The 16,908-nt window shown below is 44.2% G+C and overlaps 2 protein-coding genes and 1 long non-coding RNA gene across 13 annotated transcripts; 1 reads left to right on the top strand and 2 right to left on the bottom strand.

The window, feature by feature from the left end:
- Nucleotides 1-310: 310 nt before the first annotated feature.
- Nucleotides 311-6,915, bottom strand: LOC111856332 (A-kinase anchor protein 8-like). 10 transcript variants are annotated; one of them, XM_023836202.2, is made up of 14 exons: nucleotides 6,791-6,915; nucleotides 5,849-5,905; nucleotides 5,643-5,672; nucleotides 5,275-5,566; nucleotides 4,095-4,782; nucleotides 3,836-4,004; nucleotides 3,423-3,442; nucleotides 3,159-3,204; nucleotides 2,988-3,063; nucleotides 2,754-2,895; nucleotides 2,557-2,650; nucleotides 2,216-2,346; nucleotides 1,632-1,727; nucleotides 311-1,136 (listed from the first exon to the last, which is right to left on the bottom strand). In XM_023836202.2, the coding sequence occupies exons 1-14, from the start codon at nucleotides 6,810-6,812 to the stop codon at nucleotides 867-869; spliced, it is 2,133 nt and encodes a 710-aa protein (XP_023691970.1). In that variant the 5' UTR covers nucleotides 6,813-6,915; the 3' UTR covers nucleotides 311-866. The 10 variants fall into 10 exon arrangements, with proteins under 10 accessions (XP_023691970.1, XP_023691972.1, XP_023691974.1 ...); XM_023836204.2 differs by having other exon boundaries at nucleotides 2,988-3,060; XM_023836206.2 differs by having other exon boundaries at nucleotides 3,863-4,004.
- A 1,327-nt stretch (nucleotides 6,916-8,242) lies between these two features.
- LOC140581640 (uncharacterized) lies at nucleotides 8,243-10,429 on the top strand. Its single transcript, XR_011984757.1, has 2 exons — nucleotides 8,243-9,385; nucleotides 10,183-10,429. It is a non-coding gene; the product is annotated as an uncharacterized lncRNA (long non-coding RNA).
- Nucleotides 10,430-10,871: 442 nt separating this feature from the next.
- On the bottom strand, nucleotides 10,872-14,862 carry LOC111856298 (uncharacterized). Of its 2 annotated transcripts, XR_002841093.2 has the most exons (7): nucleotides 14,738-14,862; nucleotides 14,374-14,628; nucleotides 13,808-13,979; nucleotides 13,287-13,699; nucleotides 12,922-13,096; nucleotides 12,565-12,764; nucleotides 10,872-11,498 (listed from the first exon to the last, which is right to left on the bottom strand). XR_002841093.2 is itself a non-coding variant. In XM_072705010.1 (4 exons), exons 1-4 carry the CDS (start codon nucleotides 14,365-14,367, stop codon nucleotides 11,016-11,018), a joined length of 1,110 nt encoding a protein of 369 aa, XP_072561111.1. In that variant the 5' UTR covers nucleotide 14,368; the 3' UTR covers nucleotides 10,872-11,015. The 2 variants fall into 2 exon arrangements, 1 of the variants encoding a protein (XP_072561111.1); XM_072705010.1 differs by lacking the exons at nucleotides 12,565-12,764; nucleotides 12,922-13,096; nucleotides 14,374-14,628; nucleotides 14,738-14,862 and adding an exon at nucleotides 14,326-14,368.
- Nucleotides 14,863-16,908: the final 2,046 nt, after the last annotated feature.

The raw sequence follows: 16,908 nt of genomic DNA, 5'->3' as shown, positions 1-16,908 counted from the left end.
TACTTGCTGGTTTCGAGGCACTGAACCTCTTTAGCACACATGCATTCTATTCATATCTTCCTTTTTCTGCCCCCAGTTGGAAAGATCTTACGCTAATATCATATATTAAGAATCTCAGAGAAAATACTCCTGTCCGTGTGTCCTGCTGGCTTCTCAAAATGCTCACAAAGCTCCTGATTTAGTTTGTTTCCCGCTGAATCCATCATAAAAACAAAGCATTTGGGCCATTCAAGTTCTCCTCCGTGGGGGTAGGCTGCCGGCAGACGGACTGACATTTTCTCATCAAGTATAATAAGTACAGCAGACCAGGTCAATTGTTACTAGTGCAAATTTACTGAAGAATGGGGTAAAGTTCATAGTGGACGCCACGGATCTGGCAAAGGGATTTAAAGCTTTATCTCCTTTAGAAAACTGAGCAGCTCACAGTATCACATATTTGCAAACAGATTTCACTTCTTGCCCTAATAAACATTTTTGGTATCAGTGAAACTGGAAAGACAGCCTCCGTCCAAAAATTTCTCCACACAGAAAACCTTTCATGTGTTTGCAAAACTGCTCATGACTGAGAAATTATGTTGAGGAATCTTACTGCATACAGAAAAGTAAGGGGGGGGGGGTAACAGTACTGCCACTAGTGCTTCCAGGGGTGATTCTTTTTATGCAAATATGATCACCTTCATTTATGAGATTTACAACAACTCACAGCTCCTTATGACATCATCTAAACTCACAGTTCCTTATGACATCATCTCTGACACGGTGGTAATCCCAGTGTCTCAAACAAAATGCAGAAATCAATCTAGTTTCTGGGCAGCTTATAACACTGCAAAAACATAATGCGACAAAACTGTTAGTCTTCTTAGTCTTTACTCCACTGCATCCCCCTCATCCTCCTCCTCTTCATCCAAGTACTCTTCTAAAAACTCTTGTGGTTCCTCGAGAACCCCCTTCTCTTCTGACCCCTCATCTTCATTCCCATCATTCTTGGCACCTTCTGGGCCAGTTGGTGCCCCCGGGTGAAGCAGAGCCCCAGTTCTGGGCCCGGAAGCCCCTTGTTCTCCAGGATTGGCCTTCACTAGGTGGCAGTCATCTTCTGGGTCATGATCGCCTGTTTCATCTGTGAAGGGGTCTTCTCCCTGATGGAAGGGGGCCACACACATGTTTAGTGATAGAGAGAAAGCAGACAGAAAAATAACAGGCATATTTAAATACTAAAAATGACAAAGAAACTAAAATCCCCTCTTTGAACAGCTTTTGCAAGAATAACAACAATGTAACTGATTTGTCAGACAGACACCTGCAAAGTTCAAAGCCAAACTATTAGAACCAATCGTGTTATTGCTTAAAAATGGATTTAGAACATGAAATCCCAAACGGAGTGTAAAATACTGTAACAGACAACTAACTCGCAGAGACAAAACCAGCAATTCACAGGACAGCATCTATCAAGAGAAACATTTATGTTACATTTTTTATTATCTTATTTCACAGACGCTTTTGTCCAAAGCGACGCGGAAAGAGCGATACGCCACCTTTAAAGCGGCAGGAGCCCAATAATGAACAAATCAGCAGACACACACACAGGCTCCCCAGGAAGTGTGATGCTGCCGATCACCTTTGGAGAGCCGTACCTTTAAATACTTCTCCAGCATCCTGCTGATGTTGCTGCTGTTGAGGATGCTCTTAGCGATGGGAAGGCTGGACCTCTTAAAGTGCTCAGTGATGCCCTGTGGCAGACGGCAGGTTAATGACGAAAACACGAAGTGACTGGATAACCTGGCATCCCAGTACTAATCGGTGCCCTGCCTTTGGTCCCGCCCACCCCACAACCATGCAACGCTTAAGAGGATAGAAGATGGGTGAATGCAGGGATGGGTAGATAACTGTGACAGCTGGATGGCAAATCAGATCTGGGATTGGAGGACGGGATCGGCACCCTTGTTGACGGAAGAGTCATTAAAAGAATAACACAAATACACAACTTAATGAAGAAAAACCAACGAGAGCAGAGCTGATGCTCTTGCCTGACCTCCATCCCTCCCTGACTTGCGCACACAAACATACAGAGAATTTGCCTTATCACAACCCTTAACCAATTACTCGTGACTAGAGGCACTTGACCTCTGACCTCACCCAATCAAACACATCCAGCCCCCTTCTGCACACCAATCAAGCGAAAGCTAAAATCTCATCGCGACCCCAGTGTAGGACCCACCTTACGGTTGCACAGGTGCTCCGGGGAGTTGACGTGCTGCTGCAGCAGACTGTGCTGCGCCGGAATGACCATGTCACAGGCCATGCAGTGCGCCGCCTCGATGCGCTTCAGGAACTCGTCCTGGCCCGCACCTGCGGCACCATCAAATGTGCATTCAATGCGACACGCATCTGCTGCCTGCTGCATTCATTCAGCTCCTTCACAACCAAGTAATTATCATTCTCGTTATTTTCATCCCTCTGCTTATTCAGTACAAGGTCATAGCGTGTTATCATCAATATTATTATTATTCTTATTCTTATTCTTATTCAGACAGGAAGCTGCAGTTGCAGTTGTTTTACCTATAAACGGGTCAGACTTTTCATGAGTCTCACTCTGATTCAGCAGGTCTTGTCTCTTCTTTAATATCTTTTTGTTGCGGTTCACCGTGTATTCCTGGAGAGATGGGGGACGAGAGGAGAAACGCATCCAGGGTGAGATCACAGAGCACGGTGCCGTGTGCCACTTCTCGCCCAACGTTTGCCAATGGCGCCCCCACCTGGAGGAACTTGACATGGGCTTCTGGGATCTTGCTGGCCAGGAAGGTGAAGATATCCTTGTGGAAGCGACCTTCTAGATGGCTCTGAATGTCCTTCTCCTCCACTGTTCTGAACTTGCACATCGAGCAGGTAAAGCGAAGCCTGTGTGTGGAAAGAAAGCAGTTGGCAGATCATGGATCTTCAATCTCCAACCCAACATGGAGACACGGTATTTGTGTTGGCTCACATCGTACCTGTGATCCTTCTGCTGTCGTTCTTTCTTGCGTCCCCTCTTCCTCTTTGCCTCTTCGTTATTCTCTTCCTCATCTCCTGTCAACACAGAAATTACGAACTAAGAACTATTTTTACACAACATTTCACGCATTAACTTTGTACAGAAGACGAAGGGGTGGCGTGATGTGCACCTGTCCTAGTTTTCTCTGCCTCCTTTCCAGCTTCCTCCTCAAGCACCTGTAAACAGGAAGCCATTTCTAACACTCTCATATAAAAACTGATTTTTAATTCCCACAGGTGTAAACTGGTTTATGCACTATGCAACAATGGTATAGAATCCGGTGAGGAATCCAGTCTCATTAGGAACCACCGAAGCAAACAGCCTGACTAATGGTTGACCAGCGAAATATAAAAACTTCTACAGATCCAAATCACACAAAAGATTCAACACTTACCTCACTGTCGTCGTCTTCGTCTGTGAGAAGACAAAGAGTGAGTCAGACTCAATCGCCATGTGTTTAGCATGAAGACACTGCCAGTCCTCCATCACAGATGTGTAAGAACGTTATTCAAACACACGCATCCTGCTTCTCCCTCCCGCCCAGGCCACCGCTGCCTGGACTCTCTCCGTCGAATCACACCCTAAATAAATCCAACCCCCCCCTGATCCAGCTGGCTGCGATTCCCAGGACACAGTAACTCAACACCCAGATTACGCTGCCTGCTGAAAAATTCACAAGCCACCAGCGTTGAAGCACAAATTTAAAATGTAGCTTGGGCTAAAAAAAAATGAAAAAACGCAAAGCAGCCCCCAGACACTAAATCAACACCTTTTAATTTGGCATTACTTCTTTTTATATAAGCTAACCGTGCGCGATCTGCGTGGGCATAGTACTTTGAGCGAATGGGTTCTGGTCGTAATCGTCTTCCTCCGATCCCGTCCCCGCGTGGTGGGCCTCGAGGTCGTCGAAGGTCTGGGAGAAACGCCTCTTCTTCCCCTCTGCGCTCCTCGTCGGAGGTCCGGCTCCTCGCTGCCTCTGCGGAAATAGAACGATGAAGATGTGAGGAAACACCAAACACACGACGATGATACATTGGGGGTGCCGGTGCCGTCGCCCGCTGCTCACCCTTCCGTCTCGATCTCCTCGGGGCCAGGTCTTCCCGTTCCAGTTCCATGCACCGCTGCCCCCTTGTGGTCCACCATAGGGCTGACAGAAACCGCCCATCATAGTGGAGCCATGCAGATGATGTGGGGGGAAGGGGGGCGGCGGCACATCATAGAATTCTGAGTAAGGGGGCGGGAACAGTGACGGTACCCGCCCCCGGAGACCCCGGCCTGCTCCACAAGAACCCATGTAATTCTGGTCACTCCAGCAGGCAGACAGTCGCTCGGAGGAGGAGGAAGACGAAGGAGGCGTGGAGGAGGGATAGCAGCTAAACGAGTGCTGGGAGAACTGGGAATGGTGGTGCAGGTGCTGATGAGGGGGCGGGGCATCTCTGCCTCTCCAGTACCCGCCCCCACGACGGTTCTGGGCCCGGTTCTGCTGGTGCTGGCCAGCTCTGGCACCCGCACTGAAGTCCCTGCCACCTCTGCCCCTGGATCGCGCTTCCCCCGCCCCACTTGATTCCCGCCGGCCCGCTCCGCCGCGGCCACGGGAATAAGGGGAGCCGCTCTCAGGCGACGGCATCCCAGCAGCCCCCCCGGTGGCCTCGCTGCTGCCCCCTGCAGTCGCCTCTCGGTACAGCGAGGAGGAGACAGACTGTTCCTTGTCGGCTGGGAGCATGTAGGACTGGAAGCACTCAAACCTGAAAGTGCTGCGTGAGAAAAAGCAGGGGGGGGGGGGGGGGGAGAGAAGAGAGGGAAGAGGAGCAGAATAAGATGGAGCGGCGGGCTGGCAAAAATTACAGCAGAAATAAGGGCTCAGCTCACACACGACGGGAGAGAAGGATCACGCAGCTTTCATTTAAAACAAATGATCAATGTGTTATTTAAGATCAACAGTGTTATTAAAACTTCTGAGCTAATAGAGCAATTAAAATTGGCTAAATAGTAATAATGCAGCGTGAAGTAGAAAAGGCTAAATTAAAATGTATGAATAGAATGACAATTGCTGAAGTCATTAGCGGCATGCATTAAGAAAACGTAGGACTTAATTGTAAAATTATGGTAATTTTTTTCCCTTTTGACACAGCAACTGCTGCAATTAAAAAAAACTGATGCATTACTCTGTTTTGCGGTCGCAGCACACAGGACTGATACTGTCATGCATCGATGCTGCAACAATTCATGCATCAGGGGATTCTCACCTCTCCTGACTTTCCTTGCCTCCCGACTCCTTGGCCAACAGGTCCAAGCGCTGATTGATCTTAGCAATGATGGAGTCTGGGTTGTCTGCCTGCGAGCCACCAGCGCTGCTGCTCCTCCCCCCTCCGCCCTGCTGCTGTCCCTTTCCCCTGCCCTCTTTCCCGCTCATGGCCACTCCGGATTCAGTGCCGCCCCTGGGGGGCTCCCAGGAGCTCCCATACACATACTGGTCTGCAGAGGGGTCACTACCACTGCTGCTCTGGGCGCTGTAGAAGCCGTAACCCTCATAACCTGCTGGGATGGACGGATCGTTCAGGACCCTTACAAAACACTCGGCAAAACTCTTAAGGGACGTTAATATGACACTTGCCTTGCCATGCACTAGCGTTCGGATAAGACTCTGCGGAGAAAGAAACCAGATTGCACAGCAGGATTACATATGAGGATTTAGCTAAAAGAATTTACTAAGGAAACGGTATGAAAGTCAACAAACGAAAGAAAGCAGAAAGTATGGCTATTATTGAAGATGACCGTATCTGTAAATGCTATGCGGTGCGGATCAGCCGGGGAACTGACCGGAGGCACCGGATCCGCTGCTGCTCGAAGGGGCTGCGGAGCTCCAGGACCCCGCACCTAAACCGGGGCACACAAACGTTAAACACGTTAGTCTGGACGGGGACAGGAACTGCAGCTTATAAAAGCTTCGCCCAAATTAACATAAAGGTTAAGTCTTCTCGCGTTACACTCTTGGTTCGTTATTCACGAAAGAGCTCATGTTAAACCGTAGGTGTGAGATGCGTAACGCATCTGGCAACTTATCAAGAGTTTCACAGACAATGCATAAGTCATCCATTCACTATCTAATGCAGCATAGCGGTATATATAATACACCATGTTTTAAAACTGATCACGCATCCGAATGGTAACTGTCATTCCAACCGAGTCTGTCCAGGACAAAACCACACTTACTAGCGTTAGAACACAGCTTGACAACAACAAAAGCAGCTAAAACTACGCGGATTTAACAGCCTGCCTGGCTGTCTCACACTAAACGACGATCATAATCTTAAAATCACTGCTTACGATATGCACGCCTCGCGACAACAAAGTATTACTTTTTACCCGGAACATACACTAGTCTACGGAGGCTGGCAGCACTGCGACACTACCTTTTCTCTAGTTAAATAAATGTAGTATGGTGTCTATCCACCCACATCCACACCACCGGAGACCAGTGACTAAATGGCAACTGAGTCACTTAGATGTCTGAGTAATCATACCACCACCGAGCTGGCGCCTATGCACACAACTAAAGTGGCTAACTTCACCATTACCAGTTAGCTAGCCTCTGAAAGTGCACGCAGGAGCAGCTGCCTATGAGAGCTGGGGCTTCCTCTGCGCTTCTGGGGAGTCCCTGCCAGCTTGTTTAAACCGCTGGGGCAATAAAATGAAATAGGAAGGCCAGTCGGCATGCCGAAATGTTTAATACGTTTCACTTGTCGCTAGAACTGAACTGACCTCCAGGCTGCTTGCTATCCATTTCTACCGTCTTCTCATTGAAATCGGGCAGATTCTCAGGGGGCGTGTACGAAATCACGAAAAAAAACACCCTAACCCCCACTGCATTGGTAAATTAGCCAAATGGGTTGAAAACCAGTGGTTAACCGACACAGCACTCACTAACCATGTGCGCCGTATCTAAACGCGATTGGTTCATTTATGCTGTCACTGTAACATCCATAAAATAAATATCTGCCAATTTCCAGTAGCAGCAGAGCTAAGTGACTGTGATTCGTCGAGCAGGTTGTCAATCATCCTGCGGACGGCTGTACGAACCGTGATTGGAGAATGAATCTTATTTTCTACCCAAACATATAAAATTAGGCGATAACAACCTTCAGTTTCAGCTCCCTCCCGAAACAAACGTATGTTCTTTGAAATAGCCGTCAAGCATTGGGGTACTTTAATAAGTAGATTTAAACATAATGTAAACATATATGGAATTATCGACACGACAGAAGCCGCCCATTTAATGATGCAGACGTTTCTTTTACAATTGCTCTTAGTCCTGTTTTATTATTGAACTGCTCTTTGATGTTAATGATTTAAAACAATACTTACTGTAATATTTTATTCTACACCACTGTGTTGCTCGATCTGGCAGTGCAATAAAAATGCTACCCATGCTGAATAGCCTAAATGTATACAACTCTTTTCACTTATACGTTTACTAACGATTATTAAAAGAATCTACGTTCATAAAGAATTTTACTTGTAGTAAAATCATTCAGTTTATATAATGCTGTGTATACTACATGATGTATATAGAATCAGAATTGGGACTAATATTATGTATTAAAACTGATCTAGTATGTTGCCGTATATATTATCCGCAAATCTGGAAATCCGTAAATGTGGAACTAAATCAATACGTCTACATTCATTCTACAGATTTATTTATTCATTTTTAAGTCACGTTTCGTCCTCCATATAAGAAAGTCCTTCAGAGGCGTCGCCAGGATGGATCAGCACCCAGACCAGCATTCCGTGGCTTCTATGGCTGTCACCTGGCGGTAGGTCATGCAGCCGTGGCGTAGTTGCTAAAAACGCAAGTCAGCAAGCAGGTCTACGAATTCTTCTGGAATAATGCCCGAGGAAAAATGTAACCTGCGCTTATCACTTTCGTAAGAAGTGCCACGCTTTCGATCTACAAACATAAATGAATGCTAGTATCGTGCATTTTTAAAATACATAGGCCTATTTTTTAAAGATTCAATTTAACATTTACGATGCTCAGCTTTTTAAATGACTGCAGCTCAGATAAATGCAAAGGAAGTAGTAAAGCATGAATACTTTTACTGCGATGGTTTGCGCTGCGTCCTGGTTTATAATCCCTGCCCTGCACCTGCTGTTTCAGGATAAGATCCGAACCCCCACGACCCGGCACAGGACAAGCGGGTATGGAAATAAATGAATGCATAGTGTTATAACATGGGGTGACCGTATTTTGCTTTGAAAAAAAGAGGACACCAGGGGTAGGACGCAAAGAGAGAAGCCAAAGCAGCGCAAATATGCACACAGAAAGAATTCTGGTTGTAGAAAGCGAATGTCAACATGAAACAAAGCGTAATCATGGACATTTCAGACATTTTAGGTCCCAAGCCCGGAAAAATTAGGTCTTATGTTCACCTTGTATAAATTTCACATTTATTTATTTGCCAGATTCTTTTGTCCAAAGCAACTTTTCAGATAGGCCGCCCGCGTCCACGTCTTGCGCCAATGTAACAGGCAACCGCGTACTTTGACGCCAGACATTGGGGTGGCGCTGTGGGGAAAACCGGCCCTTAGCGGGAAGCAGGGAGGCGCTCCCTCTCACTCAGGAAACAAGGAATAGCGGTATGTGCTGGGACACTCCATTGAATATTTTCTAGACAGGGAGGTCAGCAGTTTGAAGACCTGCATTTCTCTAAACAATTTCCTGGTATAAACCGAAGCAGCAAGGTATATTTTACCAAACTTTGCAGATGTCATCTCAGGGAAAGTTCAGCAGTGGTGGCAACAGGCGGCAGATTACAACTTCTTGGACCCAGAATGATGCTCAAAGTCCTGCCCACACCATCAGACACAATCTAAAGATTTTTTTCAGTTTCCCACTTGCCTTGTACTGTGTAATTTCAAGAGATCAAGTGTATTAGTGTATACTATTAGTGTATGCTTGCTAAATTTAAATACATTTTGTGGAAAAACTGTGATTGTCCCCAGTCAGTCTTGTGAGTAATGCCGAGTAGAGATCGACCGGTATATCGGGCCGATATTTGGCATTTTTAATGTATATCCGAGTGTAGTACACCGACTTACAGACAGGCACGTCTGCGGGCAGCCCAGCGTTATTGTTGCTGTGGAACACGTGACCCATGCTGCCTTGTGCAGGACCCCAGGCAGAAGTTCTGGGAGATTCCTGGGAGAAAACGATAAGGGTTAAATTCTGATCTTTCGAAGACGTATTTATTTAACTGGTTTGCTGTGAAGTGTTGTTTTAAAAGAAAACGCGAATTACGCTGTCGTGAACTGGCGTGATGATTAATGAGCCTTCAACCAACTGTAGCCTTACAGGTAACGTTAAGGATCATTGATTCTGACGGAGCTAGTTTTCAACGCTTGTTGGTGGGCTCACATACGTTTTTTTTTATCGTTAAAACCATTTTAATTGTTAAAAATTTTAATTATTACCACATTAGCCCGATGCCATCAGTTGTGTTTTTTTTTTTGTGGAGAGTCTCACTCTATGTATGGGGCGGAGCAGGCAGCTCTCCCAAACACTGCAGCGTGTGTAAGAGTTGCGTTATTCTGCCCCGATCACAGACAGCACCGTCGTAGGAGACACAGAGCTGCTAAGAACAATGCATGGCGGAGAAAACTGTTCGAAAGCGTGGTTACCATTCACTTGAGCTAATGCTGACAATGGTCCTTCTGTGCAACTTGTTTGCATTTGAGAGCGGAGATTCAAACAATTTGTCAGACGTCTAGATAAAAAATGCATGACTTCACTTTGCGCAGTTAGTTTCTTCATTAAACATGTCTATCCTTTATACGGGCTTATCCGTCGACAACGTCACAATCACTAGGGGCTTACGTTGTCCTTGCATACAAGGCTGTGTAATACCACAAAGTTATTTATCACTAGATTCTGATTGTGAATTTGGCTTGTAAGCTATGTGTCTGCTAACAACATGGTAGTGAAAGGTTTTGGGCCTCGTACACTCATCATACCTTAATGCACTTGGTTAATAGTGTTTTTTTTCTTTCAAAATGTATGAGTGTAATTATTTTAATGTGCATGGAATACTGGAATTGTAGAATGAATGCACTATAATAAAAATGCTAACCTTGCATTTTTTCTTCTGTTTTAGTAATTTAGAAGACTGGAAGTGGGATTAAGACTGAAGATAACGTTTACAAATTTTCTTTCCCTCACAAATTAGGAGTTTGCTACATATATATAATATGTGTGTGTGTGTATAATGTATACATTATATATTCTGGTGCTATTTTTAATTCTTTATAGGTTTGTTATTGTTTACAAGTTGTATTGTGTTTTTGTTAGTTTATATTTAAATTTACACAGGTCAGTATTCAATAAATGCTAAGTTGAGAATTTTTGTGTATCATTTGTTATTGGTTTGATATTTTACCATGCAAATAGAGGGGAAAATGTCTAATTATCAGGCAAAAAAAATTGGCAGCATATATCGGCCATCGGCTGACCCTGACTCCTAAATATCGGCATCGGCTATTGGAAAAACCCATATCAGTCGACCTCTGTTGAGTGCCCTTATACTCAATTAACAGCAAAGCTTTTGCTTTGTCTGCTTTGTCTAACTTAAACATGGTTAAACACAGGCGGGAATTTACTTTTCATAAAAATCCTGTCTGCACTTGTGTTCAAACTGAAATCTTCAGTATAGTAACACTAGAGCCTTATCTATAATGACATCAAAACAAACATTCCACTGCCAAGTTGCTAAAAGTATTTTGAACGAGGTACATATTTTAAAGATTCAACTATAACAGTTCTTTGTAGGCAATATATTCAGGGCTGTGTAGGGCAATAGCATTTATTCATAGTATTCTGCCCAAACCTGCCTATTTTGTCTATCGTCAGTAAATACAGGTAGACAGTTGAACTGTCTTTTTTATTCAACATAAGTAAACAGTATTAAAATTAGCGAGATAGAAAATATCATTAGCTTTCTTGCTCATCCTCATACTGCTGCACCATGTCGAACAACATCTGATAGGTTTTGAATTTAGCAACATCTCTCCTACGCAGTGGTAACCTTTTCACCAAGTCGGCCATGGCAGAGAAGAAGCGGCGATCCTCGTCTGCATGCGCGCCGTCGGGCACGGCTTCATCACTAAGGTCTTTGAGTCTTTTCATTATTGGGCCTTCGGCCGCGTCCGCTCGGCCTCTCCACTGCATCGTCTTTCCCGGGTCGTCCAGAGGGGAGCCGACGCACTGGGGTATAATACCAGTGAAGGACTTGACGATTGGGCTGAGTGGTGGAGGGCTGAAGGCGGACGAGTGCTCTCCGTCGGACAGGCCTGGGGAGGGTGCAGCCATGGCGGCGGAGGACACTGCGGGCTCTTCCAGTACACTGCCAAGACTATTGATGGAACTGGGTCCCGAACCCGAGTCCAACTGGCTGCCCCAGTGTTCCGGAGATTCCTTCAAAACAGAAATACGTACATGAGAATACAGGGCCCTCATCACCTGAGTCAGTCCTCACCATGACCTCTGTCCCTTCACCATGACCTCTGTCCCTTCACCATGACCTCTGTCCCTTCACCATGACCTCTGTCCCTTCACCATGACCTCTGTCCCTTCACCAACAACATTCACATTTTTATCTGCTACCAATTCATACCAGCACCCCCCCCCCCTGCCCCTCCCCTCCCCTCATGTGCTGAACCTGAATACATCAGTATCACATTCTACTTTGAGACATAACGACAAAGGTCAGGAAAATCTGGCTACAATTTGAAGAAAAAAAAGCCTCACTTGTCTTGCACGAAATACCATTAGTTCTCCTGTTGATCACAAACATGAAATTATACTGCAGAACAGTCTGCTGCCCCTGTGCCCATCGTGAATAATGCAGAATGTGACTTTCAAAGTCTATGAATAATGCCAGCCAGCTGTGTAGCAACTTCAGCTATATTTTCATCTTGAGTGAAAATTACCTGTGATTGTGTAAAGTTTGTCTCTTTATAATCCTGTAGTGAGGAATCATATAAATGCTAGTATTTCTTGACTTTCTCAACGTACCACTTTTCAAATCCACTGGCAGCATTTGTTATTTTTACCACACGGGTAGAAATGATGCCAAGTCACCCTTCACCATTTGCGAGGGTTAGGGCCAGAAGATTGCAGTTAATATTAACGGGCAATGGCTTGACATTGAATACAATTCCTCATGTTTTCTTCATCAAATCACTTGATACTAACAATATCTTTCAGCACATTGTCTAAATAGCTCACGCTATGCGATGGAATTACAATAAAGCAAAGATCTGAGGTGGACACACAGGTAAGAAGCCAGACCACTTCCCCTTGTGTGCTCCATATTTACTTGGCAGTCAGCTGACTCGCAAAAAAACAAGACTGTTCCCCCATCCTTTTCACTGCATGTGAATGGGAATAGTGACACCTAGAAAGAACTATTGGACACCAAAAGATTCAGAATTACGGCACAGAAAGGGCTCCTCCTTCTAATTATTAAGAGTGAACTGACCCTTTTACAGCTCTCTCCAATGGTTACTGTGAGGGGGCTCGACCCCTGTGGGGGCGTCTGGGGGCTCCGTGTATGGGTTGTGTGACAAGCTGAAAGGTGGCTTATGAGATCTCTTTTCTTTAGTACTGTAGATGTACAGTACAAACAGTGAAAATGTTGTTGCTTCCTGCAACCAAGTCCACATCTATGAATGGTATAATCTGAAATATCAAAAGGTGAATTTAATGGACATTTAACATATACAAACTGTTTTATATATATATTTATATTTCACATATATACATATTATATATAAACTGAATTAGAATTGTGTGTATATACACATATGATAAACAAATATAATATGCACAACAATACCTCCACAGAAGACTGCTCGTTTAAAATGGCCATTCAAATGGACCCTCAACTTGCTCAGTTTTGTGGGTTTAAAATATTCTGGCCCACAAAATGGACAGTGAAACTTTGCAGATGGACAGCAGCTGCACTTTTTACTGGAAGGTAGTGAAAGGCCCCTCTGAATGGTTATATGCAGCTAAAGGAAGATAAGTAAGCAAATAATCTGATAAAATCAAGTCAGATTTTCAGATAAGGAAATACTTGAAAAAGCTATAAAGAAAACTGATGATGCATGAAAAACCAACATGTCACATAGGTGAAACAAGTTTAAAATTTTACACTGACATGGAATTCTTCACTATACCTATCGAGATAAATGAACTTACATTTTTCTCCTCAGTTTCCATATCCATGATATCACTGTGCTCCATCTTCGTTTGATTCTCGTTCACATTCATGTCTTGCAATCTTTGATCCGTGTGTTTTCGGTCAATATGTTTTTTCAAGCTGCGTTTGTTCATTAGCACTTTGCAAACAGGGCACCTCTTTCTAATAACTGCAGGCCCACAAAACCTTGCTGTAGAAACACTGGTGATTGGTGGCACAGTGAATGTGGCACTGGCGGGCGTTTTCGGGGTTAAAGGTGTGGCTTCACTGCCTGGCACTATGTGCTGTTTGACTTTGCAAAGTAGCAAGTGGTTTGCAAAGTCACTTCTCCTTAATACTGTAAACTGACAGTAGAGGCAGTGATAATGGAGTGTTGGCCGGCAATCTAAACCACATCTGTGGATGGTGAAACCTAAAAACAGGCAACACAGCATAATGTTATATTGTAAAATACTGTGTGGAAAGTACACGTTCCACAGCTACGCATATACATTGAGAAACAACTCTCAAATTAACTCACCCTCATGAAGAACAGCCTTGTTAAAATGACTTTTCAAATGCATTTTCAACTTGCCCAATCTGGTGGGTTTAAACACACTGGCAGTGCAAAATGGGCAGTGAAACCAGCTGCAACATTTTGAGCACTGACTCAACTGCGGTAGAGACTGTCCTCTCTGAATCGTTGGGTGTTTCTAAGAAAAAAAAGAGACAAAATAGCAAGATCTCTTTAGTAAGTTAATCTCTATATATAGTGCAACAACTCGCCACACTTAACAGTAAGTTTTAATGGGCATTTTAGGTCGACAGAAAACAGACCTTATTTTGACTTAAATTTGCTAGTAATAAAGCGTTATACGTCGATCACCTTTTTATACGAGCCACTCTTAGCTGGCAAGATGGCACTACAAACGTTAACAAACAGCTCGCTGACCAACCAAACACAACGGTACTGACACTGAAATCTTCATGTATTTTTACGTCTAAAATGACGTAGCCGTAATCTGTCAAAGTTTTGCAACGTGCACAATTTTATATTACCGTTGTAAATTCAAAAAACTTCACAGCATCATAATAAAACATCCTCACCGTGTATTCCGCCATCTTTGACTCTGGGTTGTTCCCGCCTATAAACTTCCGTCCTGAAACTGCTGGCCCAGAACTGGGGGGTGACGTATGGCGGTGCGCCTCTCTAAATGGACGTATCTCCACCACAGGGCCAGCGAAAAGCTGCCCGCCTTCAAACTCGAGATTTATTGTTAAAATAGGACGGAAGCTTGCTTTGCAGTCAAAGCATTAATGTACTCTGCACAGTTTCTCTAGGCTGAAAATCCACGAACGTAACTGCGAAAAAGAAAAAGTTCGATGGCATAAATGTTTATTGCTTGATGGAAAAACATCACAAATCCCTAAAACGGCATCTTAACGAACAAAAAAAGTTGTTAAACCCTACCTATGTCGAAATGGCAAAGACATAAAGTTTCCTCGCTACACAGTGTCGTACGGTGTAATGTATGCAATTTGTTCCCTTAGGTAGCTTGTTAGGTTTGGTTTAGGGGCGCAACGGATCACGAAACTCACGGTTCGACTCATATCAAGGTATTTGAGTCACGGATCTGATAATTTTTCTACAGCAAAAATGAAAGACAAATATAACTTTGCTTTCCATTTATTACTTAAGGAACTGAAAGAACTCAAAGCGAGGAACTTTTAACATGTCCTGTTCGTGTGAACACACAAACTAGGTTGTCTGTTTTTTCACTGGCACTGTACCGGGCAGAAGTCAAGATGGCTGCTCCCTTCATTAACATAAATGAAAGCTGTAGTTTTATTCTGTTTATTAGCACTTAAGAATTGTGTCTCATTAAATCAGTCGTGCACACAGTACTGTGCATCCGCTATCTATTGACTTGTTGCTACAGTGTTTGTTTGCGTCAAATAATAATAAATCCCTGTTGGCCAGATGCATGTAGCCACTGCACTCTAGAATGACGAATCATGCTTCTCTGTTTGGCGGTTGCCAGAAGAACGGTACTTGCCTGACTGCATTGTGCCAAGTGTAAAGTTTGGTGGAGGGGGGGATTATGGTGTGGGGTTGTTTTTCAGGGGTTTGGCTTGGGCCCTTAGTTCCAGTGAAAGGAACTCAGTGCTGCATCAGTCGAAGCCATTTTGGATGATTTCATGCTCCCAACATTGTGCCAACGATTTGGGGGGCCCCTTCCTGTTCCAACATGACTGAGCACCAGTGCACAAAGCAAGGTCCATAAGGACATGGATGAGCGAGTCTGCTGTGAAGGATCTTGACTGGCCTGCACAGAGCCCTGACCTCAACCTGATATAAAACATCTTTGGGATGAATTAGAGCAGAGACTGCGAGCTAAGCCTTCTCAGCCAAAATCAGTGCCTGACCTCACAATTGCTCTACTGGAAGAATGGTCAAAAATTCCCATAAACACACTCCTAAACCTTGTGGACAGCTGTTATAGCTGCAAAGGGTGGGCCAACTCCATATTAAAGCCTATGTATAATCAATTGGATGTCATTATCATGTGTGTGTAAAGGCAGGTGTCCCAATACTTTAGGAATATAATGTATAAGGCAAGAGCAAGCTTGGTAGCAAAGGGCAGCCACCCATAGTGGTGCCCATGGAGTTGGGGGTTAAGGGCTACTACCCTGCCGCATGCGTTATCGAGTGGTGTTACTAACAATGGCTAACAATGAACCCAGTTATGGGAACTGGAGTCTGTTTCAGAAGGCATGATTTCTTGTTTAGCTGGATAACTTGTCGGAAGCCATTTGAAGTTATCCAGCTAGTCCCTAGTATTAATACCTTACATTTTGTACTGGAACACGGGTGTGACGTCACGCCCAAGTCCGGCTTCAGAGCCCCGGTGCCGCACGTGCTCAGTTTACAACGTATTCACTGCGCATTTTGTTTTTGTGGCATTAACATACACATGCGCGCTATTCTTCGACTTTTACCAAAGAGAAGTGCTGTTCGCCGCTAATGCTGTACCTTTCTGGAGTTTACTGACATTATGAAAATGATGCTTTTTCTATCAAGCTGTTCATCAATTACAATGTAGTTTTGTTAAGACGTAAAAACTGCCAGGGTTGCGTTTCTCGAAGCCTTCTTAACACTAAGTCGTTTGTAAGTTCCACCTTTAGTTGTAACTTCACGTTCCGTGGCTCCTAAAACGTCCTTAGTTACTATACCGACATACTTTGCTGTCTTTTATCACTGCTGTTAGCTCACACTGCAAGTGGCCCCCACGCACGTCTCTGAAATGAGAAAGGAAACCATGTAAGAAAGATTTAAATATATTTTTTAAATAATAAAGAAAAGATTTTTTTCATTTAATGTACCATTTAAAATTAGACTATCCAAGTTAAGGGTATAGTTTCAAAATCAAACGAAACAATAAAAGAATTTTGTCTGATACATAATACAGTCTTAGTTAGGTTTCGTCTTTGAGCTCTAAATGCATAGCGAATTGCTGATTATGTATGTCTTTATTAACTAAGAAGGGGGGGGGGGGGGGGTTCTGCCGACATAGGGGTGGACGCGTTGACCCATTTTCCGACCCCCCTGGAATGCACACACCTCTCTAAATGTGCCAAAGT

The sequence above is a fragment of the Paramormyrops kingsleyae genome, chromosome 22 (assembly GCF_048594095.1).
Source record: "Paramormyrops kingsleyae isolate MSU_618 chromosome 22, PKINGS_0.4, whole genome shotgun sequence".
NCBI lineage: Eukaryota > Metazoa > Chordata > Actinopteri > Osteoglossiformes > Mormyridae > Paramormyrops > Paramormyrops kingsleyae.
This window is presented reverse-complemented; position numbering and strand designations above follow the sequence as displayed.

Coding starts and splice junctions, on each gene's coding strand:
- LOC111856332 (XM_023836202.2), bottom strand. CDS start 6,812: ATGGATAGCAAGCAGCCTGGAG. Junction 2,896..2,987: donor CGACAGCAGAAGGATCACAG/GTACGATGTGAG, acceptor TTCCACACACAG/GCTTCGCTTTACCTGCTCGA. Junction 2,347..2,556: donor AAAGTCTGACCCGTTTATAG/GTAAAACAACTG, acceptor ATGGTGCCGCAG/GTGCGGGCCAGGACGAGTTC.
- LOC111856298 (XM_072705010.1), bottom strand. CDS start 14,367: ATGTTTTATTATGATGCTGTGAAGTTTTTTGAATTTACAACG. Junction 13,980..14,325: donor AGTTTTTTGAATTTACAACG/GTAATATAAAAT, acceptor TTTTTTTCTTAG/AAACACCCAACGATTCAGAG. Junction 11,499..13,286: donor TGGAAACTGAGGAGAAAAAT/GTAAGTTCATTT, acceptor TCTGTTTTGAAG/GAATCTCCGGAACACTGGGG.